This window comes from Oncorhynchus kisutch, unplaced genomic scaffold (assembly GCF_002021735.2).
Source record: "Oncorhynchus kisutch isolate 150728-3 unplaced genomic scaffold, Okis_V2 Okis06b-Okis10b_hom, whole genome shotgun sequence".
NCBI lineage: Eukaryota > Metazoa > Chordata > Actinopteri > Salmoniformes > Salmonidae > Oncorhynchus > Oncorhynchus kisutch.
This window is the reverse complement of record NW_022261983.1, coordinates 1,738,007-1,764,901: the sequence shown is the minus strand read 5'-3', so window position 1 is coordinate 1,764,901 and position 26,895 is coordinate 1,738,007. Positions and strand designations below refer to the sequence as shown.

Genomic DNA, 26,895 nt, shown 5'->3' with positions numbered 1-26,895 from the left:
AGCAAACCTTCTTGCCACAGCTCGCATTGATGTCCCATCCTGGATGAGCTGCACTACCTGAGCCACTTGTGTGGGTTGTAGACTCCGTCTCATGCTACCACTAGAGTGAAAGCACTGCCAGCATTCAAAAGTGACCAAAACATCATCCAGGAAGCATAGGAACTGAGAAGTGGCCTGTGGTCACCACCTTTTATTGGGGGTGTCTTGCTAATTGCCTATGATTTCCACCTGTTGTCTATTCCATTTGCACAACAGCATGTGAAATTTATTGTCAATCAGTGTTGCTTCCTAAGTGGACAGTTTGATTTCACAGAAGTGTGATTGACTTGGAGTTACATTGTGTTGTTTAAGTGTTCCTTTATTAAGTGTTCCCTTTATTTTTTTGAGCAGTGTATAAACAATATAATTAGAGAGAAACTCAAAACACCAACATGTGAGAAATACAGTACTTTATTAATGTTTCAATGGAACCATCCAAAATCATACAATTATTTAATACAAAATAGATTTCACCAAAATCATTGGCACTCCTCAATTATTGGCACTCCTCATTTAGTACAACCACCTCTGGCAAGAATAACAGCATAGAGTATTTTCCTGTAATGTTCCACAAGGTTAAAGGAACACATTTGGGAGTGATAATGGACCATTCTTCTATGCAGATCCTTTCAAGATCCTTCACATTCTTGGGTTTGTGCTTATCAACAGCCCTCTTCAACTCAGCCCACCGGTTTTCGATTGGATTGAGGTCTGGAAACTGAGATGGCCATGGCAGAACATTGACTTTGTTGTCACAGAACCATTTGTGGGTGGATCTTGAGGTATGTTTAGGGTCATTGTTGGAAAGTCCACATATGGCCAAGTCCCAGCCTTCTGGCAGAGGCAACCAGATTGTCAGCCAAAATTGCCTGATACATGGTGGAATTCATTATGCCATCAATCTTAACCAGTGCCTCTGGACCTCTGGAATTAAAACAGCCCCAAAACACCACTAACCCACCACCATATTTCACCGTGAGTATGAGGTGCCTCTCCTTGTATGCATCTCTGTTTTGACGCCAAACATGCCGATGCTGTATCTGACCAAAAGGTTCAATTTTGGTCTCATCTGACCAGAGCACCTTCTTCCAGTCATAATTTAAATGACATTCGGTGTCTTGGGGTCAGAAAGGACTTTCTTCTGGCAACCCTTCCAAAGAGCCTGTGGTTGTGTAGGTGGAGTCTGATGGTTTGGAGGTGGTGGAGGTGGAGTCTAAATGATTTTGGTGGGCTCCATTGAAACATTAATAAAGCACAGTATTTCTGTTGGTATTTTGAGTTTCTCTCTATAATTATAGTTAATATATATTTTTAAGTATTGTTTGTACATTGCCAGTCAGTGGTACCATTAATTTTGGAGGCCACTGTATATACAAATGTATGTGGACACACCTTCAAATTTGTGGATTTGGCTATTTCAGCCACGCCCATTGCAGACAGGTGTATAAAATTGAGCACACCGCCATGCAATCTCCATAGACAAACATTGGCATTAGAATGGCCTTCCTGAAGAGCTCAGTGACTTTCAACGTGGCACCGTCATATAATGCCACCTTTCCAACAAGTCAGTTCGTCAAATTTCTGCCCTGCTAGAGCTGCCCCGGTCAACTGTAAGTGCTGTTATTGTGAAGTGGAAACATCTAGGAACAACAACGTCTCACCAGCAAAGTGGTGATAGTGGAGGGAGAAAATGGGTGTGTTTCATAGTTTACAACCCATGGGCGGGCCACACCCAAGGAATAAATACACAATGAGTAATGATAACGTGGCTATATACACGGGGTACCTGTACAGAGTCGATGTGCAGGGGTACTAGGTAATGGAGGTAGATGCACTACATACAGTGGAAAGTCTACACATCAGAATTATCGGATTCACATGGAATTGTTGTTAAATTTAAATGTTAGAATATTAAATTATTCATGGGATTTTAGCTTCTAAAATGTGAGAATTGGGTTTTCATGAATGAATTAGGCCCGACTCATATCTTTCTATAATTTTTCTCTCTGCATTGTTGGGAAGGGCCCATAAGTAAGCATTTTGCTGTTAGTCTCCACCTGTTGTTTACGAAGCATTTGATTTGAAAAGAGACAATTTTACACGGAATACCTCTCTTACTTTGTGACTGATTTAGTTAACCTGAATGTAGTAGGCCTTTCCACAGATGGAATCACATCCCAATCAGGCACTCAACATATCTAAACAGTTGATCAGGTCCCACTAGTTCCTTAAACCTTTGTTCTGGTGTAAAGTATTGAGCTGTGGTAACAACCCTCTTTCAACCTAGGCCAGTCTATATTGCCACCAGGGGACTTCCACTATTGAGTCACGTAGAGCTTTCCATTACCCAAGATCCATTTCACAGATCCATACTTTCCATCCCCACCTTCCCTGGACCCCTCCATCCAGCAGCCCCATCACCCCCAGCCAAGGAGCCAGATTCTTAAGATAGATGGAAATGCTAGGGTGGAGGCACTGAGGCAGGGTGTGTTGTTTCTCTCCTTTCATTAGCATTTAGTTGATGTTATTGTTGATGTTCCACTGCCATTAGGAGCTCATTGTTGTGGAGGCAGCTCATCTGGAGAGCAGGCTGCCTATGTATCTCTCCTCCTCTCCCATTTCTCTGTCCCCAGCACATCCCTCCATCTCTATGCTAATGATCTGAACGGCACTGGGATGAAAGAAGAGATAGAAAACGGGTTTTCTTTTCTGCTTTGTAGTTCTTTATGTTGTTGCTATAGCGACACGGACATAGAAATCTAACTGATGCAGCCATGCTCATTTGCATGGCGGGATAGAGGTTTTCCTTGTCTTCTTTACTTTGGGAGGGTTCAGAGGAGTGTAGATCACACCTTCCTTTTACAAACAACTCTCCTGATCCCAAACAAACAAAATACCTGCTGCCGCTGTCCCGCGTTTACGCAGAAAGTAAAGTGTTTATGCAGAAACACACGGAGACACACGTCGGAATACTTTAGTTGGATCCACAATGAAACATGGTGTGATAAAAAAGGACCCAAACACACACATATCCATGTTTGCACAGTGCACACAATCTACAAAGATGCCAGCCTGTCTAAGGTATAAACCCAAGCGCCTGTTGGGCATGTCGAGAGGTTTAAACTTGTTTAATTTCATCTCTCATCCTCCCATCTCCTCTATCAGCCACTGAACACACAAACACACACACACCTGCGTGCAGTCCTGCTGTGGCTTTGAAGTTCTCCTGGATCATCTTTGAAGGCCTTCACTGTTGCCACGGCAGCAAGTAGGTAGCAGACATCACATCAGACTCTCATTGTGTGTGTGTGTGTGTATATGTGTGTGTGTGTGTGTGTGTCAAATTACATTTTCTAATTTAATCAAATGTTATTCATCACATGCTTGGTAAACAACAGGTGTAGACATAACAGTGAAATGCTTACTTACGGGCCCTTCCCAACAATGCACAGAGAAAGAAAATAGAGAAATAATAGAAAATAAAAGTAATACTAAATATACAATGAGTAATGATAACATGACTAAATACATGGGGTATCAGTACAAAGTCAATGTGCAGGGCACGAGGTAATTGAGGTACATATTTATTTTATTTAACCTTTATTTAACTAGGCAAGTCAGTTAAGAACAAATTATTATTTACACTGACGGTCTACCCCGGCCAAACTCTAACCGTGACGACGCTGGGCCAATTGTGCGCCGCCCTATGGGACTCCCAATCACGGCTGGTTGTGATACAGCCTGGAATCGAAGCAGGGTTGAGACGCCTCTAGCACTGAGATGCTAGGACTAAAGTGACTAGGCAACAGGAGAGATAATAAACAGTAGCAGCAGCGTACGTGATGAGTCAAAAAAGTTAGTGTAAAACAGGTCACTGCAGATAGTTAAATAGTTAACCAAAAAGCTACCCACACTAACTCTTTAGCAGTCTAATGGCTTGGGGGTAGAAGCTGTTCAGGGTCCTGTTGGTTCCAGACTTGGTGCATTGGTACCGCTTTCCGTTCGGTAGCAAAGAGAACAGTCTATGACGTGGGTGGCTGGAGTCTGACAATTTTTTGGGCCTTTCTCTGACACGACCTAGTATAGAGGTCCTGGATAGCAGGGGGCTTGGCCCCAGTAATGTACTTGGCCGTACGCACTAAATGCTCTCAATGGTGCAGCTGTGTAACTTTGAGGATCTTATGGCCACTGCTAAATCTTTCCAGTGCGTGCGTGCGAATGCATCTGTGTGTGTGCAGGGCGTTCCTTCTCACCCTACCAGACTGAGTTCTTAATTAATTAGCTCTGAGCTCTGACGCGACACTCACTATTTCTAACTGTTTAACACTAATGAGAGACCGGCCCGCTTGTCACCGAGCAGAGTGATAATTTATGCGTCCAGATTTACATCTGCTGCCTCATCAAATGCGTCCTCTCTCACATCCGCTCACGTGTCTGGGACACCAGTGACAGATGATAGGAGAATGTATTCATTCTGTCAAGCGAATCTGCATTAAAATGCGCCTTTATTACCGTCTAGTCTTCACAGGGAATATTTGTCCTTGGAACTGAGCGATATGAATAATGTGTCGATTCAGATCTCAGTGGAATGTAAAGGACTGAGAAATCAATGGGTTTTTACCTGACAATAGCCTCAATGCATTTCCTGCCTAATAACCACATCAAACTCACATGTCAGGTGTAGAACTCACATTAAAATCATAGAAACACACATTCCTCACATTTTCAAGATTACTGTTTCACATCCGGCCGTGATTGGAAGTCCCATAGAGCAGCGCACAATTGGCCCAGTGTCGTCCAGGTTTGGCCGGGGTAGGCTGTCATTGTAAATAAGAATTTGTTCTAAACTGACTTGCCTAGTTAAATAAATAAAAACATATCTACCTCAATTACCTCGTGCGCTGCACATTGACATTGTACTGGTACCCCATGTATTTAGCCATATTATCATTACTCATATTTTTATTATTACTTTTATTTTCTATTATTTCTATTTTCTTTCTCTCTGCATTGTTGGGAAGGGCCCGTAAGTAAGCATTTCACTGTTATGTCTACACCTGTTGTTTACAAAGCATGTGACAGTAGGACTGTTACGGTGACTGTATTACTTCCACACCGGCGGTCACGAGTCATGACGGCAGTCAAATTCCATGGGACCGTTTAGTCACGGTAATTAAGCTCCTCCAAGCTCTGATGCTGCTGATGGTCATTAGTAGCCTGCCAAACGTACTAACTGCCTGGTACTCAGCACGCTATTGTCCCACTCTGACATCAATGCAAATGTAATCGAAAATCTAATCAAATACTTCATGACAGACCATGAGCTCATGTTGCGTAAACATTTCTATAGGCTATGCAATTGCGTGAGAAAACAGATTGATGGCCTCTATTAAAAAGAGGAGGAACTCATCAGCTTTCTAGAGGCTAGGCCTACTATACAGAAGTATAGCCTACCTAGCTGGCAGGAAAATGAACCACTTGAAAAGGGTCCTCCATTTGCTATTTAAGTTCATAGAAGACATGTATTTTTTCCGCTGCCCCTGTTTCGAGACAGGTACATGATAATGGTCCATTCTAAATCAAAAGAAATTGCATACATATATTGTTTAGTATATGAATGATATATTATCACTGGTGAATGATGCCCAACTTAAGGCAAGGAACAGCGCATGCTTTTTTTGCGACTTTTTCAAATCATAGTCGCATACCTCATGTAGCCTAGCCCATAGGTCTATAAGTTTTGATGAGGTTTGTGTCACAACTAAAGTGGCCAAAAAACTTCTTAAAATTAAGCACATTCATCCGCATTAGAATGAATGTAGAGCCGCTGTGTGAGTTTCAAGTTTGGGGAAGATATTTTTCAACATAGAAATTCACCTTTATAATAAAAGAATTACATGCATAATCGCATTTGCGGTTTTCCTGCTAGTGGAATATTTGCGCTTATAGCCTACTGCCGTGTGCACATTGCTGCGCTTATGATGTGAAGAAATAGCCAAATAGTTTATCAACATTTTTGCTAAATGTTCTCATCTGTTGCGTCAGCGGTTGTATTCATTTGGGATTTATCGCATCCCACAACAGTCCCAGACTATGTTTGGAATATTTATTTCTGGCACAGAGTACAATAGGCCAACTTTTGTACTATGGGGGATAGTAGATTGACATAGGCTAGTGCTTTTGCTGTTCGTTAGGCCTACTCATCTTGTGGGCTGATGAAAAATAAATGTGGACAGTTTTTCTAATATCTTTAATATGCAACATCGGAATTGAATAAGGACGTGCACAGTTGCGTTCCCCGATGTGTCTGTCTTCACTTGTAGCCTGTGAGAAAGAGGTGGTGGAGCACGCAGCCGGGAGAGGGGAATTCTAATTACTAAAGGCATATATTTATTTTAGGGGGGACACAAAGGGGATGCTCCAGGAAATTCAAGGCATTATTAAGTACTCAAATTGTGAATGAGAGACTGATGAAGTGTGTACAGACTGCGCAAAAAAAACTAAGCAGAGCTCAAGACTTTCATGCGATTTTTTCAAATCATCATTAGAGTCGCATCACGTAGCCTTAGAATGTATTAAAAATCAAAACATATAGCCCAACATGTGTATCACAACTAAGGTTATATAAATAACTCTAAATGAAGCATATAGGAGTACCAGTTTCTTTGTTAACCGCTCAACACAAAATAGCTGCATGTGCGCACCCTCTCGAATCATTTGGATAAAATATCCTATGTTCAATTGTATTCTTCATACTATATAATAATATAGAATAATTCCAAGGAATTCTAAGCAAATCTTGTCTGCTAAATGAACTAGTGTAGCCCACAGCCATATCGCATAGTCAGATCAGGGCTTAACATAATAGAGTATGCTATTGTGTTCTTCTGAACTAGACTACATTTTATTCATATCATGCTTCTTTAGACCTGTCTAAAATATTTAATGGCTTTATTGTGAAGGTGTAGGCTATATTACATGGATATCTTATACTTCAAAAAAAATGTAGATGTTCCAAAGATCTGCATCAGTGGCTTGTAGGCTATGTGTGGAAGTCAGAAGATGCTAAATGTGTTTATGTTAATTAACGGTCAATTACCGGGAGGCCGGCAGTTATTTGCTTGACAATTACCGGCTGAAAAAATGTCATGACGGCCACAGCCCTAGTTGAGAGTAGAGTACGGTAAACAGGCTTGACTGGATCTCATTAGGAGACTGGGGCAGAGGTTAGGGCTGAGACTTGGTCTGGGGCAGGGCTGTGTTCCGGGGCCATTAGGAGACTGGGGCAGAGGTTAGGGCTGAGACTTGGTCTGGGGCAGGGCTGTGTTCTGGGGCCATTAGGAGACTGGGGGCTGAGGTTAGGGCTGAGACTTGGTCTGGGGCAGGGCTGTGTTCCGGGGCCATTAGGAGACTGGGGGCGGAGGTTAGGGCTGAGACTTGGTCTGGGGCAGGGCTGTGTTCCGGGGCCATTAGGAGACTGGGGGGCAGAGGTTAAGGCTGAGACTTGGTCTGGGGCAGGGCTGTGTTCTGGGGCCATTAGGAGACTGGGGGCTGAGGTTAGGGCTGAGACTTGGTCTGGGGCAGGGCTGTGTTCCGGGGCCATTAGGAGACTGGGGGCGGAGGTTAGGGCTGAGACTTGGACTGGGGCAGGGCTGTGTTCCGGGGCCATTAGGAGACTGGGGGGCTGAGGTTAAGGTTGAGACTTGGTCTGGGGCAGGGCTGTGTTCCGGGGCCATTAGGAGACTGGGGGGCGGAGGTTAGGGCTGAGACTTGGTCTGGGGCAGGGCTGTGTTCCGGGGCCAATAGGAGACTGGGGGGCTGAGGTTAAGGTTGAGACTTGGTCTGGGGCAGGGCTGTGTTCCGGGGCCATTAGGAGACTGGGGGGCGGAGGTTAGGGCTGAGACTTGGTCTGGGGCAGGGCTGTGTTCCGGGGCCATTAGGAGACTGGGGGGCTGAGGTTAAGGCTGAGACTTGGTCTGGGGCAGGAGCTGAGGCTGGGGCCATTAGGAGACTGGGGGGCTGAGGTTAAGGCTGAGACTTGGTCTGGGGCAGGAGCTGAGGCTGGGGCCATTAGGAGACTGGGGGGCTGAGGTTAAGGCTGAGACTTGGTCTGGGGCAGGGCTGTGTTCCGGGGCCATTAGGAGACTGGGGGGCAGAGGTTAAGGCTGAGACTTGGTCTGGGGCAGGGCTGTGTTCCGGGGCCATTAGGAGACTGGGGGGCTGAGGTTAAGGCTGAGACTTGGTCTGGGGCAGGGCTGTGTTCCGGGGCCATTAGGAGACTGGGGGGGCTGAGGTTAAGGCTGAGACTTGGTCTGGGGCAGGGCTGTGTTCCGGGGCCATTAGGAGACTGGGGGGGCTGAGGTTAAGGCTGAGACTTGGTCTGGGGCAGGAGCTGAGGCTGGGGCTAGAATTGGGACTGGGGCTGCGTTCCGGGCCGTTAGGATTGAGTGAGATTAGATTGTGTGAGCTTTTAATTGTGCAGAACACATTCTACTTTCATTAGAGGAAGTGTAATCTGTGTATGAGCCAGTAATGAGGTAATGTATGGTATTAATTAGTGTGAGGAATGCATGCAGCATTAGGAGGCCCTGGATTAGACCTGGCCCTGCCTAGCCTGTCAGCTCTGACTGTACTCTACTGTAATGGAACGATAGCAGACTGAGGAAAGGAGAGGAGGAAAGGAGGGAATGCCTGATAGGAGGAGCTCAGTCAGCCAAACATCTGGTGGGAGGGATGGAGAGAGGGAGAAATGTACGAGGAATGGAAAGAGGAAGGGCGGGATGGAAGGAGAGGTGCAGGGGGGATGAGATGGGAGGGGTGCATGGGCAGTAAAGGGCAGTAAAGGAAAAGCCCATATTTGGTTCGACATTATAATATTTTTGACCATTCAAAGATGTTACATCAATGGTCTCAAGTAAAATTATTCAGGAAATGAGGCCATGTTAGAGTATTGGGACGTAGCCAAAGCCCTGGCTCCTCCCACAGCCCCTTGTCACAGATGAGGTCACCTGCTCGTTAACAGACTTGCCAAATATGGGCATACGACGTGATGACTACAACCGATGCAGTATGAAGTGAGGATAGAAAAGTAGCGGTGTGGAATCTCACAGGCTACGGCCAACAGACAAGTAAACAAACAAAACCAATGACATCATAGGTGGGAAGGATCGCAGGGTGGGTGACATGTCAGACTGTATAACATGTCAAACGAGGCTGCTGCGGTTCTTACTAATTCCAGACAAAGAGAGGGAGGGAGGGAGAGGGAGAGAGTAAGAGAACAAGAATGAAAGAAAGAGAGGGACGAGAGAATGAGAGAAAACGAAAGAAAGCCTAATTGAGATGAAATAGAGTGGCCAGGTATGCCAAGGCGCTCTTCTCTCTCTCTGGCAGGCCTCTTTCTAGTCCTAACCACTTCCATGTCTTCCAGTGCGGCCTCAGTGATCCCCGGGTTCAGCCATTAACCCCTGCTAACTACACATCTGGAGGACACACTGGCTGTATCCAAATACCCATACTTGCATCCTAAATAGTCAGCTGTTTGAGTATGCACATTTTTGTTGTATAATAGTATGCAACATTACGGAAATTGTGAATTTTTGAAAATCAAGTATGCTTTTGTAGGCTAGCTATTTAATTTATGGATCAAGCCTTAGCAGTCGTTCTGATTTCGTTCCCAATGATCAGTGCTTTAGTTCATTATGTTGCTGTCCAGTTGTTCCCAATTTATCAGTTTCTGTCTTCAGTTCTTTGTAAATAGGATAGATGGGCTATATGGATCTACTACGTTATACACAGTATACAAAACATTAAGAACACCTGTGAAACACTTTCAACACCTTGTAGTGTCCATGCCCCAATGAATCGAGGCTGTTCTGAGGGCAAAAGAGAGGGGTGCAACTAAATATTAGGAAGGCGTTCTTAATGTTTTGTACACTCAGTGTAGGTCAAATGTGATAGTCTGCCTATAACCAGCCTGAGTAGGCCTATAACTCCATTCCTACTCTATTCAGCATTTAGATAAATGATCTATTATCAGGCTGGTTGAATTTGGAAAAATACTATTTACTAAACGGTGCATGCTAAATCGTATGCAGTTTAATACGCTAGTATGGGTATTCGGACACAGCCATTGTAGATCTGAGACAGGAGAGGTGTACAACAATAAGGATTTCGGCACTGCTCCACAACTGGGGACGCTGCACAGCACAGATATGAGAACTCTCTATGGAGGTTCCTATGTTTCAGCATGTGTCAGACAGGCACATATGGAGAGACTAAAAGTGACAACATTTGATATAGCTTCAAATATCCACTGCAGTTTTCAATTACTGCACAAGGGTGAGCTCTGCAAATTATAGCTGTATCCCGGGCCCTGTAACTAGCACTTACCAATGTCTGAGTGCTTAAGCATTTTTCTAAATCAGTGACTTTGGGGGGATTGTATCATTGTATAATTGCATGGATGGAAGCCTGTGTTGGCTCGCTGTGAGACATTTTTCATAAGCTGGAATTGTGGGTTTGTGGGTTGGTGATGTGTGTGAACAAATCCCATGTTTCTGATGTGTTCTGAACCAAACGGAATGGCAAGTCCCCAAGTAGTGATGAAATGAAAGAAGAAAACAGACATTTGATTTACAGTGTTTTGCTACTCACTTCAGTGACTCTTCAAGTTCGGAGATCTTCTTCTTGGTCTCTTCTCTCTCTTTCTCCGCCTCGTTGTGTAGGGCACGCACCTGTGTGATTGTGATTGTGAGAGTGAGAGAGTGAGAAAGAGAGAGAGAGAGAGAGAGAGAGAGAGAGAGAGAGAGAGAGAGAGAGAGAGAGAGAGAGAGAGAGAAAGAGAGAGAAACCGAGACAGACACTATGACAGCAGGTCCATCTCTCAGCAAGCACCCCTTTCCATGACCTTATCCACCTGGGCCCTGGGGTTGCCTCTCCCTGACCTCTTATCTCCACCCATCATCAAGCTGCCATCTGGGCCCATCTCCTGATAGGCGTTTAAGAATGTACAGACAGACAGATTCTTTCATCAAGTTCACTGGGAGCTGGAGAATGGCTGTGCACTCAAAACATTTGATGCAGCTATTTAACTATTTTTTCAACTAACAACTTACTTCAGTCACATAATGATTAAACAACAGAAGGTGAAATGGCATTGACCCTCACCATGACCCTGCTAACAGAGACCCAGACCTGGTAGCTAGCTAGCTTGCAGGTGTATCAGTCCCCCCCCAACCCCTCTTTATGACTGACTGCTATGCCCTTCAACATGCAGGCTTTACTTTGAAGATGAACCAGGTGTGTGGACCTGCATCTTAAACCTGATCTTCACCCACCTGACTCTGGCCTGGCCGGACCAACTCATTAGATGGGGGATTTTTTATGACAACACATTGGCTTTGAAGGGAGGCTTGAAAGAGAAAGGGGTCGCTGCCATTGCTGTCTGGCAGCAATTAAGGTCCTTGCTGGATTTAGCTGGGGCGACTGAGCATGGCTCTTCGGACGGACAAGACTTCATCTCCCGTCCCCTATGGCCTTAAATTGGGCAACTTCACGCCACACCCCAGCTCTCCCCCTTACACCCGCAAAAACATCTGCTAAATATGCATATGTGACCAATAGAATGTGATTTCATTTGATTTGAACCCCCAACTCCCCTAAATGTCAAACCCTCACTCCTCCGAATGCCCCTCACCTTTCCACTCCACCCTTCCTCCCCACAGCCACTGAGCCCTGTGACCAGCAGTAGTCTGACCTGTTAATCACAGCTTTGAGTTTACAGGCAGGACATAACATATCAAAGGGAAGGGTAGAAGGGGATCTAGCCAGGACCATGTGGGTCCCAGGCTTTTATCTCTCCCATTGAACCACAGTCAGTCTGGAAAGGCAGGTAGAATGTAATTATGATCAGGCTTTAGGTTTCACAGAGTTGACTTTAGGCACGGTAGGCCTACATAGTTATGTAGAGTAAGACTCAGAGGAAAGGACGCTCCTCATTAAGACAAAGTGAGACAGTCTTCCTTTGTTTATTTTGAGCCTATACACTAAATAAGAGGTTAGCCATATAATCTCAATTTGATATGAGAGTATTGTATTGACACAAATATTTATTATTGATTTGACATGAGGGTAACTACATTGATTTGATGCACGGGTAACTACTGATAGAGATTGTACCTTTTTCTCACAGTGGTGCTGCAGATCTGCTTTCTCTTGTTGAAGTTTATTCTCTGTGTCCTGGAAAACACAAGTCAGGAAGTCTGAAACATTCATACAGAACTACAAAGAACCACAACAAGTTATTTTTATGTGAGATGTGTTTTTCCCATTATTCACATTCAAACAAAACACCCATCTGCTTGAAAATCTATCCAGCAGAGGATCTTGAGGGTTATGGGTCTCTGGACACACATCTGTATAGTCTTTTCTACTTCTTCCAGTTGTGGAATGAAGCAGTTCGAACACGCACGCACACGCACACACACACACACAGTTTACCCTGAGTTGTTTCAGTCTCCTGTGCTCACTGTCCTGTAGCTGCTGTCTGAGCTGAGCAACTGTCTGTTCTAGGTCCTCAATCACATCAGAGGCCTGAGAGAGAGGGAGAGAAAGAGAGAGGGAGAGAGGGAGAGAGATGGAGAGAGGGAGAGAAAGAGAAAGAGAGAGATGGAGAGAGGGAGAGAAAGAGAGAGGGAGGTGGTAAAGTTAAGAGCGTTGGGCCATTAACCAAAAGGTTGCTGGGTCGAATCCCTGAGCCTACAGGTGAAATATCTGTCGATATGCCCTTGAGCAATGCACTTAACCCTAATTGCTCCTGTCGCTCTGGATAAGAGTGTCTGCTAAATGACTAAAAGGTCAAATAGAGAGAGAGAAAGTGAGCGAGGATAACAACAGGAGTCTTATCTAACAACCATATGACTCAGCAGCAGGGGGATATAAATGCTGTCAAGGCTTCAGTTGAACATAAGTCATACACAGTATAGCATGAAGATATATCTAACCATTCTACAGCATCTTTGAGAGAGTGTGGAACTGTTCATTTTTATTGTTTATTTCACTTTTGTATATTATCTACTTCACTTGCATTGGCAATGTTAACATATGTACCATGCCAATAAAGCCCCTTGAATTGAATAGCGTGTGCCCAGCTAATAGTTATTTCAGTGGTGTAGCATCAGGTAATGCAGTGGTTTAGCATCAGGTAATGCAGTGGTGTAGCATCAGATAATGCAGTGGTGTAGCATCAGGTAATGCAGTGGTGTAGCATCAGGTAATGCAGTGGTGTAGCATCAGGTAATGCAGTGGTGTAGCATCAGGTAATGCAGTGGTGTAGCATCAGGTAATGCAGTGGTGTAGCATCAGATAATGCAGTGGTGTAGCATCATATAATGCAGTAGTGTAGCATCAGGTAATGCAGTGGTGTAGCATCAGGTAATGCAGTGGTGTAGCATCAGGTAATGCAGTGGTGTAGCATCAGGTAATGCAGTGGTGTAGCATCAGGTAATGCAGCGGTGTAGCATCAGGTAATGCAGTGGTGTAGCATCAGGTAATGCAGTGGTGTAGCATCAGGTAATGCAGTGGTGTAGCATCAGATAATGCAGTGGTGTAGCATCATAGAATGCAGTGGTGTAGCATCAGCTAATGCAGTGGTGTAGCATCAGGTAATGCAGTGGTGTAGCATCAGGTAATGCAGTGGTGTAGCATCAGGTAATGCAGTAGTGTAGCATCAGGTGATGCAGTGGTGTAGCATCTAGTTTTTCTATACTAATTTGGTTGGGTACCTTACGCCTCGATCACACCGACAGCGTCATTCTATTTTGGTACACCAGAAGTACATTCATTTCCAATGGAACACTGTGTTGCCTTGCTGCACTGCATTGCAGAGGCCGTTGCGGTGCGTTCTGTGTGATGCATACGTTGGATTTATTGAACATATGCATCAATTTGTATGCGCAGACGGCTAGACAGAAATGGTAGCAGAATGTGAATGTGGAACTTGTTTTGCACGCACATCCAGATGTTGCTGCGTACCATGTTGCGCAATGATACTGTCGCAGTGCAGTAGTGTTCTACAGTAGTCTAGTCTACTAGCACATGCCGTTGGCTACCTTAGCAGCGGAGAGTGTGTGTTCCTGTTGGAAGTGGCTGATGTCAGCCTCATGTTTGGTCTGGAGCTTCTGCAGTGTGTCTTCATGTTGCTCACTCTGCTGCTCCTTCTCCCTCAGCAGAGACACCCTCCTGGACAACACAACACAGACATACTCAACGTTCTGACAACCATTTGTTTCTTAGAGCTTGGTGAGAGTGTGGTGGTCCTATGGTTGTTGTTTTGCATACACCCTCCTGGACAACACAACACAGACATACTCAACGTTCTGACAACCATTTGTTTCTTAGAGCTTGGTGAGAGTGTGGTGGTCCTATGGTTGTTGTTTTACATACACCCTCCTGGACAACACAACACAGACATACTCAGTACAGACATACAAACAGTCAGCACCACTCACGATTGTAAGGGCCTACTGCTTGGCTCAAACAGAGGCTGGAGCTGGGGATTAGACTGGGAACTCTGTGTCGGATTGGGTCGGTAAATGACTTGGGGGCTGTCTGTGTATTTTGGGGTGAGACTTTTCCTTCTTTTCATGTAAGGTTTGGGAAGAGAACAGTGAGTGGGTGGATGTGGGTGACCGAGGTGTGGGGTCTCCTCCTTACTGTCGGTTGGCCTCCTGAAGCTCAGAGCTGATGGTAGCGATGTGGATCTCCAGCTGGCCCTTCTCCTGGGTCACCTTCTGCCTCAGCACGTTACCGTTCTCCACCTCCACTGACAGCTGCTTCACACGCAGCTCCAGCTCCCGCACTGTCTGGTCCTATACAGTGGGAGAGGACCATCAGCATGAGACAGCATGAACATCACTGTCTGGTCCTATACAGTGGGAGAGGACCATCAGCATGAGACAGCATGAACATCACTGGCTGGTCCTATACAGTGGGATAGGACCATCAGCATGAACATCACTGTCTGCTCCTATACAGTGGGAGAGGACCATTAGCATGAACATCACTGTCTGCTCCTATACAGTGGGAGAGGACCATCAGCATGAGACAGCATGAACATCACTGTCTGCTCCTATACAGTGGGAGAGGACCATCAGCATGAGACAGCATGAACATCACTGTCTGGTCCTATACAGTGGGATAGGACCATCAGCATGAACATCACTGTCTGCTCCTATACAGTGGGAGAGGACCATCAACATGAACATCACTGTCTGGTCCTATACAGTGGGAGAGGACCATCAGCATGAGACAGCATGAACATCACTGTCTGCTCCTATACAGTGGGAGAGGACCATCAGCATGAGACAGCATGAACATCACTGTCTGCTCCTATACAGTGGGAGAGGACCATCAGCATGAACATCACTGTCTGGTCCTATACAGTGGGATAGGACCATCAGCATGAACATCACTGTCTGCTCCTATACAGTTGGAGAGGACCATCAACATGAACATCACTATCTGGTCCTATACAGTGGGAGAGGACCATCAGCATGGGACAGCATGAACATCACTGTCTACTCCTATACAGTGGGAGAGGACCATCAGCATGAGACAGCATGAACATCACTGTCTGGTCCTATACAGTGGGAGAGGACCATCAGCATGAACATCACTGTCTGGTCCTATACAGTGGGAGAGGACCATCAGCATGAGACAGCATGAACATCACGGTCTGCTCCTATACAGTGGGAGAGGACCATCAGCATGAACATCACTGCCTGGTCCTATACAGTGGGAGAGGACCATCAGCATGAGACAGCATGAACATCACTGTCTGGTCCTATACAGTGGGAGAGGACCATCAGCATGAGACAGCATGAACATCACTGTCTGCTCCTATACAGTGGGAGAGGACCATCAGCATGAACATCACTGTCTGGTCCTATACAGTGGGAGAGGACCATCAGCATGAGACAGCATGAACATCACTGTCTGGTCCTATACAGTGGGAGAGGACCATCAGCATGAGACAGCATGAACATCACTGTCTGCTCCTATACAGTGGTAGAGGACCATCAGCATGAGACAGCATGAACATCACTGTCTGCTCCTATACAGTGGGAGAGGACCATCAGCATGAACATCACTGTCTGCTCCTATACAGTGGGAGAGGACCATCAGCATGAACATCACTGTCTGCTCCTATACAGTGGGAGAGGCCCATCAGCATGAACATCACTGTCTGCTCCTATACAGTGGGAGAGGACCATCAGCATGAGACAGCATGAACATCACTGTCTGCTCCTATACAGTGGGAGAGGACCATCAGCATGAACATCACTGTCTGCTCCTATACAGTGGGAGAGGACCATCAGCATGAGACAGCATGAACATCACTGTCTGCTCCTATACAGTGGGAGAGGACCATCAGCATGAACATCACTGTCTGCTCCTATACAGTGGGAGAGGACCATCAGCATGAACATCACTGTCTGCTCCTATACAGTGGGAGAGGCCCATCAGCATGAACATCACTGTCTGCTCCTATACAGTGGGAGAGGACCATCAGCATGAGACAGCATGAACATCACTGTCTGCTCCTATACAGTGGGAGAGGACCATCAGCATGAACATCACTGTCTGCTCCTATACAGTGGGAGAGGACCATCAGCATGAGACAGCATGAACATCACTGTCTGCTCCTATACAGTGGGAGAGGACCATCAGCATGAGACAGCATGAACATCACTGTCTGCTCCTATACAGTGGGAGAGGACCATCAGCATGAGACAGCATGAACATCACTGTCTGCTCCTATACAGTGGGAGAGGACCATCAGCATGAGACAGCATGAACATCACTGTCTGCTCCTATACAGTGGGAGAGGACCATCAGCATGAGACAGCATGAACATCACTGTCTGCTCCTATACAGTGGGAGAGGACCATCAGCATGAGACAGCATGAACATCACTGTCTGCTCCTATACAGTGGGAGAGGGCCATCAGCATGAGACAGCATGAACATCACTGTCTGCTCCTATACAGTGGGAGAGGACCATCAGCATGAAACAGCATGAAAATCACTGTCTGCTCCTATACAGTGGGAGAGGACCATCAGCATGAGACAGCATGAACATCACTGTCTGCTCCTATACAGTGGGAGAGGACCATCAGCATGAGACAGCATGAACATCACTGTCTGCTCCTATACAGTGGGAGAGGACCATCAGCATGAGACAGCATGAACATCACTGTCTGCTCCTATACAGTGGGAGAGGACCATCAGCATGAGACAGCATGAACATCACTGTCTGCTCCTATACAGTGGGAGAGGACCATCAGCATGAGACAGCATGAACATCACTGTCTGCTCCTATACAGTGGGAGAGGACCATCAGCATGAACATCACTGTCTGCTCCTATACAGTGGGAGAGGACCATCAGCATGAACATCACTGTCTGCTCCTATACAGTGGAAGAGGACCATCAGCATGAGACAGCATGAACATCACTGTCTGCTTCAATACAGTGGGAGAGGACCATCAGCATGAACATCACTGTCTGCTCCTATACAGTGGGAGAGGACCATCAGCATGAGACAGCATGAACATCACTGTCTGCTCCTATACAGTGGGAGAGGACCATCAGCATGAGACAGCATAAACATCACTGTCTGCTCCTATACAGTGGGAGAGGACCATCAGCATGAGACAGCATGAACATCACTGTCTGCTCCTATACAGTGGGAGAGGACCATCAGCATGAGACAGCATAAACATCACTGTCTGCTCCTATACAGTGGGAGAGGACCATCAGCATGAGACAGCATGAACATCACTGTCTGCTCCTATACAGTGGGAGAGGACCATCAGCATGAGACAGCATAAACATCACTGTCTGCTCCTATACAGTGGGAGAGGACCATCAGCATGAACATCACTGTCTGGTCCTATACAGTGGGAGAGGACCATCAGCATGAGACAGCATGAACATCACTGTCTGGTCCTATACAGTGGGAGAGGACCATCAGCATGAGACAGCATGAACATCATTGTCTGCTCCTATACAGTGGGAGAGGACCATCAGCATGAGACAGCATGAACATCACTGTCTGCTCCTATACAGTGGGAGAGGACCATCAGCATGAGACAGCATGAACATCACTGTCTGCTCCTATACAGTGGGAGAGGACCATCAGCATGAACATCACTGTCTGCTCCTATACAGTGGGAGAGGCCCATCAGCATGAACATCACTGTCTGCTCCTATACAGTGGGAGAGGACCATCAGCATGAGACAGCATGAACATCACTGTCTGCTCCTATACAGTGGGAGAGGACCATCAGCATGAACATCACTGTCTGCTCCTATACAGTGGGAGAGGACCATCAGCATGAGACAGCATGAACATCACTGTCTGCTCCTATACAGTGGGAGAGGACCATCAGCATGAACATCACTGTCTGCTCCTATACAGTGGGAGAGGACCATCAGCATGAACATCACTGTCTGCTCCTATACAGTGGGAGAGGCCCATCAGCATGAACATCACTGTCTGCTCCTATACAGTGGGAGAGGACCATCAGCATGAGACAGCATGAACATCACTGTCTGCTCCTATACAGTGGGAGAGGACCATCAGCATGAACATCACTGTCTGCTCCTATACAGTGGGAGAGGACCATCAGCATGAGACAGCATGAACATCACTGTCTGGTCCTATACAGTGGGAGAGGACCATCAGCATGAGACAGCATGAACATCACTGTCTGCTCCTATACAGTGGGAGAGGACCATCAGCATGAGACAGCATGAACATCACTGTCTGCTCCTATACAGTGGGAGAGGACCATCAGCATGAACATCACTGTCTGCTCCTATACAGTGGGAGAGGACCATCAGCATGAACATCACTGTCTGCTCCTATACAGTGGGAGAGGCCCATCAGCATGAACATCACTGTCTGCTCCTATACAGTGGGAGAGGACCATCAGCATGAGACAGCATGAACATCACTGTCTGCTCCTATACAGTGGGAGAGGACCATCAGCATGAACATCACTGTCTGCTCCTATACAGTGGGAGAGGACCATCAGCATGAGACAGCATGAACATCACTGTCTGCTCCTATACAGTGGGAGAGGACCATCAGCATGAGACAGCATGAACATCACTGTCTGCTCCTATACAGTGGGAGAGGACCATCAGCATGAGACAGCATGAACATCACTGTCTGCTCCTATACAGTGGGAGAGGACCATCAGCATGAGACAGCATGAACATCACTGTCTGCTCCTATACAGTGGGAGAGGACCATCAGCATGAGACAGCATGAACATCACTGTCTGCTCCTATACAGTGGGAGAGGACCATCAGCATGAGACAGCATGAACATCACTGTCTGCTCCTATACAGTGGGAGAGGACCATCAGCATGAACATCACTGTCTGCTCCTATACAGTGGGAGAGGACCATCAGCATGAACATCACTGTCTGCTCCGATACAGTGGAAGAGGACCATCAGCATGAGACAGCATGAACATCACTGTCTGCTCCTATACAGTGGGAGAGGACCATCAGCATGAACATCAGTGTCTGCTCCTATACAGTGGGAGAGGACCATCAGCATGAGACAGCATGAACATCACTGTCTGCTCCTATACAGTGGGAGAGGACCATCAGCATGAGACAGCATAAACATCACTGTCTGCTCCTATACAGTGGGAGAGGACCATCAGCATGAGACAGCATGAACATCATTGTCTGCTCCTATACAGTGGGAGAGGACCATCAGCATGAGACAGCATGAACATCACTGTCTGCTCCTATACAGTGGGAGAGGACCATCAGCATGAGACAGCATGAACATCACTGTCTGCTCCTATACAGTGGGAGAGGACCATCAGCATGAACATCACTGTCTGCTCCTATACAGTGGGAGAGGCCCATCAGCATGAACATCACTGTCTGCTCCTATACAGTGGGAGAGGACCATCAGCATGAGACAGCATGAACATCACTGTCTGCTCCTATACAGTGGGAGAGGACCATCAGCATGAACATCACTGTCTGCTCCTATACAGTGGGAGAGGACCATCAGCATGAGACAGCATGAACATCACTGTCTGCTCCTATACAGTGGGAGAGGACCATCAGCATGAACATCACTGTCTGCTCCTATACAGTGGGAGAGGACCATCAGCATGAACATCACTGTCTGCTCCTATACAGTGGGAGAGGCCCATCAGCATGAACATCACTGTCTGCTCCTATACAGTGGGAGAGGACCATCAGCATGAGACAGCATGAACATCACTGTCTGCTCCTATACAGTGGGAGAGGACCATCAGCATGAACATCACTGTCTGCTCCTATACAGTGGGAGAGGACCATCAGCATGAGACAGCATGAACATCATTGTCTGCTCCTATACAGTGGGAGAGGACCATCAGCATGAGACAGCATGAACATCACTGTCTGCTCCTATACAGTGGGAGAGGACCATCAGCATGAGACAGCATGAACATCACTGTCTGCTCCTATACAGTGGGAGAGGACCATCAGCATGAACATCACTGTCTGCTCCTATACAGTGGGAGAGGCCCATCAGCATGAACATCACTGTCTGCTCCTATACAGTGGGAGAGGACCATCAGCATGAGACAGCATGAACATCACTGTCTGCTCCTATACAGTGGGAGAGGACCATCAGCATGAACATCACTGTCTGCTCCTATACAGTGGGAGAGGACCATCAGCATGAGACAGCATGAACATCACTGTCTGCTCCTATACAGTGGGAGAGGACCATCAGCATGAACATCACTGTCTGCTCCTATACAGTGGGAGAGGACCATCAGCATGAACATCACTGTCTGCTCCTATACAGTGGGAGAGGCCCATCAGCATGAACATCACTGTCTGCTCCTATACAGTGGGAGAGGACCATCAGCATGAGACAGCATGAACATCACTGTCTGCTCCTATACAGTGGGAGAGGACCATCAGCATGAACATCACTGTCTGCTCCTATACAGTGGGAGAGGACCATCAGCATGAGACAGCATGAACATCACTGTCTGCTCCTATACAGTGGGAGAGGACCATCAGCATGAGACAGCATGAACATCACTGTCTGCTCCTATACAGTGGGAGAGGACCATCAGCATGAGACAGCATGAACATCACTGTCTGCTCCTATACAGTGGGAGAGGACCATCAGCATGAGACAGCATGAACATCACTGTCTGCTCCTATACAGTGGGAGAGGACCATCAGCATGAGACAGCATGAACATCACTGTCTGCTCCTATACAGTGGGAGAGGACCATCAGCATGAGACAGCATGAACATCACTGTCTGCTCCTATACAGTGGGAGAGGACCATCAGCATGAGACAGCATGAACATCACTGTCTGCTCCTATACAGTGGGAGAGGACCATCAGCATGAGACAGCATGAACATCACTGTCTGCTCCTATACAGTGGGAGAGGACCATCAGCATGAAACAGCATGAAAATCACTGTCTGCTCCTATACAGTGGGAGAGGACCATCAGCATGAGACAGCATGAACATCACTGTCTGCTCCTATACAGTGGGAGAGGACCATCAGCATGAGACAGCATGAACATCACTGTCTGCTCCTATACAGTGGGAGAGGACCATCAGCATGAGACAGCATGAACATCACTGTCTGCTCCTATACAGTGGGAGAGGACCATCAGCATGAGACAGCATGAACATCACTGTCTGCTCCTATACAGTGGGAGAGGACCATCAGCATGAGACAGCATGAACATCACTGTCTGCTCCTATACAGTGGGAGAGGACCATCAGCATGAACATCACTGTCTGCTCCTATACAGTGGGAGAGGACCATCAGCATGAACATCACTGTCTGCTCCTATACAGTGGAAGAGGACCATCAGCATGAGACAGCATGAACATCACTGTCTGCTTCAATACAGTGGGAGAGGACCATCAGCATGAACATCACTGTCTGCTCCTATACAGTGGGAGAGGACCATCAGCATGAGACAGCATGAACATCACTGTCTGCTCCTATACAGTGGGAGAGGACCATCAGCATGAGACAGCATAAACATCACTGTCTGCTCCTATACAGTGGGAGAGGACCATCAGCATGAGACAGCATGAACATCACTGTCTGCTCCTATACAGTGGGAGAGGACCATCAGCATGAGACAGCATAAACATCACTGTCTGCTCCTATACAGTGGGAGAGGACCATCAGCATGAGACAGCATGAACATCACTGTCTGCTCCTATACAGTGGGAGAGGACCATCAGCATGAGACAGCATAAACATCACTGTCTGCTCCTATACAGTGGGAGAGGACCATCAGCATGAACATCACTGTCTGGTCCTATACAGTGGGAGAGGACCATCAGCATGAGACAGCATGAACATCACTGTCTGGTCCTATACAGTGGGAGAGGACCATCAGCATGAGACAGCATGAACATCACTGTCTGCTCCTATACAGTGGGAGAGGACCATCAGCATGAGACAGCATAAACATCACTGTCTGCTCCTATACAGTGGGAGAGGACCATCAGCATGAACATCACTGTCTGGTCCTATACAGTGGGAGAGGACCATCAGCATGAGACAGCATGAACATCACTGTCTGGTCCTATACAGTGGGAGAGGACCATCAGCATGAGACAGCATGAACATCACTGTCTGCTCCTATACAGTGGGAGAGGACCATCAGCATGAGACAGCATGAACATCACTGTCTGCTCCTATACAGTGGGAGAGGACCATCAGCATGAACATCACTGTCTGCTCCTATACAGTGGGAGAGGACCATCAGCATGAACATCACTGTCTGCTCCTATACAGTGGGAGAGGCCCATCAGCATGAACATCACTGTCTGCTCCTATACAGTGGGAGAGGACCATCAGCATGAGACAGCATGAACATCACTGTCTGCTCCTATACAGTGGGAGAGGACCATCAGCATGAACATCACTGTCTGGTCCTATACAGTGGGAGAGGACCATCAGCATGAGACAGCATGAACATCACTGTCTGGTCCTATACAGTGGGAGAGGACCATCAGCATGAGACAGCATGAACATCACTGTCTGCTCCTATACAGTGGGAGAGGACCATCAGCATGAGACAGCATGAACATCACTGTCTGCTCCTATACAGTGGGAGAGGACCATCAGCATGAACATCACTGTCTGCTCCTATACAGTGGGAGAGGACCATCAGCATGAACATCACTGTCTGCTCCTATACAGTGGGAGAGGCCCATCAGCATGAACATCACTGTCTGCTCCTATACAGTGGGAGAGGACCATCAGCATGAGACAGCATGAACATCACTGTCTGCTCCTATACAGTGGGAGAGGACCATCAGCATGAGACAGCATGACATCACTGTCTGCTCCTATACAGTGGGAGAGGACCATCAGCATGAGACAGCATGAACATCACTGTCTGCTCCTATACAGTGGGAGAGGACCATCAGCATGAGACAGCATGAACATCACTGTCTGCTCCTATACAGTGGGAGAGGACCATCAGCATGAGACAGCATGAACATCACTGTCTGCTCCTATACAGTGGGAGAGGACCATCAGCATGAGACAGCATGAACATCACTGTCTGCTCCTATACAGTGGGAGAGGACCATCAGCATGAAACAGCATGAACATCACTGTCTGCTCCTATACAGTGGGAGAGGACCATCAGCATGAGACAGCATGAACATCACTGTCTGCTCCTATACAGTGGGAGAGGACCATCAGCATGAGACAGCATGAACATCACTGTCTGCTCCTATACAGTGGGAGAGGACCATCAGCATGAGACAGCATGAACATCACTGTCTGCTCCTATACAGTGGGAGAGGACCATCAGCATGAGACAGCATGAACATCACTGTCTGCTCCTATACAGTGGGAGAGGACCATCAGCATGAACATCACTGTCTGCTCCTATACAGTGGGAGAGGACCATCAGCATGAACATCACTGTCTGCTCCGATACAGTGGAAGAGGACCATCAGCATGAGACAGCATGAACATCACTGTCTGCTCCTATACAGTGGGAGAGGACCATCAGCATGAACATCAGTGTCTGCTCCTATACAGTGGGAGAGGACCATCAGCATGAGACAGCATGAACATCACTGTCTGCTCCTATACAGTGGGAGAGGACCATCAGCATGAGACAGCATAAACATCACTGTCTGCTCCTATACAGTGGGAGAGGACCATCAGCATGAGACAGCATGAACATCACTGTCTGCTCCTATACAGTGGGAGAGGACCATCAGCATGAGACAGCATGAACATCACTGTCTGCTCCTATACAGTGGGAGAGGACCATCAGCATGAGACAGCATGAACATCACTGTCTGCTCCTATACAGTGGGAGAGGACCATCAGCATGAGACAGCATGAACATCACTGTCTGCTCCTATACAGTGGGAGAGGACCATCAGCATGAGACAGCATGAACATCACTGTCTGCTCCTATACAGTGGGAGAGGACCATCAGCATGAAACAGCATGAACATCACTGTCTGCTCCTATACAGTGGGAGAGGACCATCAGCATGAGACAGCATGAACATCACTGTCTGCTCCTATACAGTGGGAGAGGACCATCAGCATGAGACAGCATGAACATCACTGTCTGCTCCTATACAGTGGGAGAGGACCATCAGCATGAGACAGCATGAACATCACTGTCTGCTCCTATACAGTGGGAGAGGACCATCAGCATGAACATCACTGTCTGATCCTATACAGTGGGAGAGGACCATCAGCATGAGACAGCATGAACATCACTGACCACCATCAAGATGAACAATTCTGTTACAGATGCGCCATTTTAATAGGACCCTGCTTCTCACAGCAGGAAAATAATCCTGCAATTGTGGATTATAATTAATGGACATTTTTGTGAAACATTTTTCATTAGGGCAAATCAAGGCTGACATTTTTAAGTGGAAATCAGAAACGTTAGAAGCCTTTTAAACCTTGAATACACTACAATTTGCATTTCCTGCTGAGTAGGAAAATTCTCTGCAACAACAGTGATCAAATTAAGATAGCAGACCAGTACAACTCTATTTCACCCTACTGTTCTACAGCATGAGTGACTCATCATCCAAGCCCATTTACCAGTATCAGAAGAGGCTGGTGAGAGGAGCCATAGGAGGACGGGCTCATTGTAAAGATTGGAATAGAATACATGGAACGGTATCAAACATATGGAAATCACGTTTGACTTTGTTCCATTGGTTCCATTCTAGTCATTACAATGAGCCCGTCCACCTGAAGCTCCTCCCACCAGCCTTCTCTGGTCTCAAACCCACTATCCCAGCACCACACCACAGTTTACCCAACTGAACTCATGCTCAATTCTACAGTCAGCCTGAACCGACTGTGTTTCTCAGCAACCAGATTCTCCAACTCTCAGCTAAGCAGACATCAAAGTCCTCAGTGCACCAGGGATAGATCCTATCAGGTGGGACTGTTTTAAAAGACACATCTGATGAATCTGTAGGCTCTTCATTCCCTCTGCAAAGTCTCAAAGAGAAAGTTAAAGAAATAGACTTCAAAAAGTCAACTGTTCCGCCTGCCTATGAAAACATCTTCTCTCTTGTTCCCAAAAGCATTTTTCTCTCTCCCCAAGCTGCTGTTTCTTTCGCTTTCTCCTGCTCTGCCTAGTTCTGCCTCCTCACAATACAAGTTTAAAGGGCACACAGAAGTTGAGCTCATTGCTCTTGGCCTACGTAATCCCACCAAATCCTCTAATCCCATTCTTCATAAACCAGACAACCGCTCCAGATTACCAATCATACAGACACCCTCATTCTAAACTCAATCGAGGGTGATCAAACAAAGTCCAGGGGCGTGTTCATTAGGATAAATCATAGCAAAACATTTTGCATAGGAAAACAAAAATGTCCATGTAGTCCCTGTTTTCTTCTGTTTGGTGATTAATGACTGTGACCCAGCTGATTGTGACTGCCCAGCTAGCACATAACGTTCTGAGAACCATTTGTTTCTTAGAGCTTGGTAAGAGTGTGGTGGTCCTATGGTTGTTTTGCATACAACCATCCCACAATGTTCTGGGAATGGTGCAGGATAGCTGCGCCTTGAGGTCGGACGCCGAGCAGTTACCTAACAGGCAGTGATGCAACCAGTCAACATGCTTGCGATGGTGTAGCTTTATATCTTTAAGGATCTGAGGACCCATGGCAAATTTTTTCAGTCTACTGAGGGGGAATAGGCGTTGTCGTGCCCTCTTCACGACCGTCTTAGTGTGTTTGGACCATGGATGGTTTGTTGGTGATGTGGACACCAAGGGACTTGAAGCTCTTGACCTGCTCCACTACAGCCCCATTGATGTGAATGGGGGCGTGCTCGACCGTCCTTTTCTTGTAGTCCACAATCAGATCCTTTGGCTTGATCACGTTGAGGGAGTGATTGCCAGGTCTCTGACCTCCACCATATAGGCTGTCTCATCGTTGTCGGTGATCAGGGCTACCACACTTGTGTCATCTGCAAACTTAATGATGGTTTTGGAGTCGTGCGTGGCCACGAAGTCGTGTGGGTGAAGAGGGAGTACAGGAGGGGACTAAGTACGCACCCCTGAGGGGCCCCATGTTGAGGATCAGCATAGCAGATGTGTTGTTGCCTACCTTTACCACCTGGAGGCGGCCCGTCAGGAAGTCCAGGATCCAGATGCAGAGGAAGGTGTTTAGTCACAGGGTCCTTAGCTTAGTGATGAGCTTTGAGGGCACTATGGTGTTGAACCCTGAACTGTAGTCAACTAACAGTATTCTCACGTAGGGTTTC

General features: G+C 46.8%; 1 protein-coding gene across 1 annotated transcript in view; it reads right to left on the bottom strand.

Annotated features, from left to right (window-relative positions):
• The window catches only part of cep112 (centrosomal protein 112), a 221,621-nt gene that overhangs the window by 138,816 nt on the left and 55,910 nt on the right, over window positions 1-26,895 (bottom strand). The window contains exons 13-17 of the mRNA XM_031814326.1: window positions 14,752-14,906; window positions 14,148-14,277; window positions 12,538-12,630; window positions 12,217-12,276; window positions 10,693-10,772 (exon numbers count right to left, since the gene is read on the bottom strand). Of these exons, the coding sequence (XP_031670186.1) occupies window positions 10,693-10,772; window positions 12,217-12,276; window positions 12,538-12,630; window positions 14,148-14,277; window positions 14,752-14,906 (518 nt within the window). The remainder of the gene's footprint in view (window positions 1-10,692; window positions 10,773-12,216; window positions 12,277-12,537; window positions 12,631-14,147; window positions 14,278-14,751; window positions 14,907-26,895) is intronic.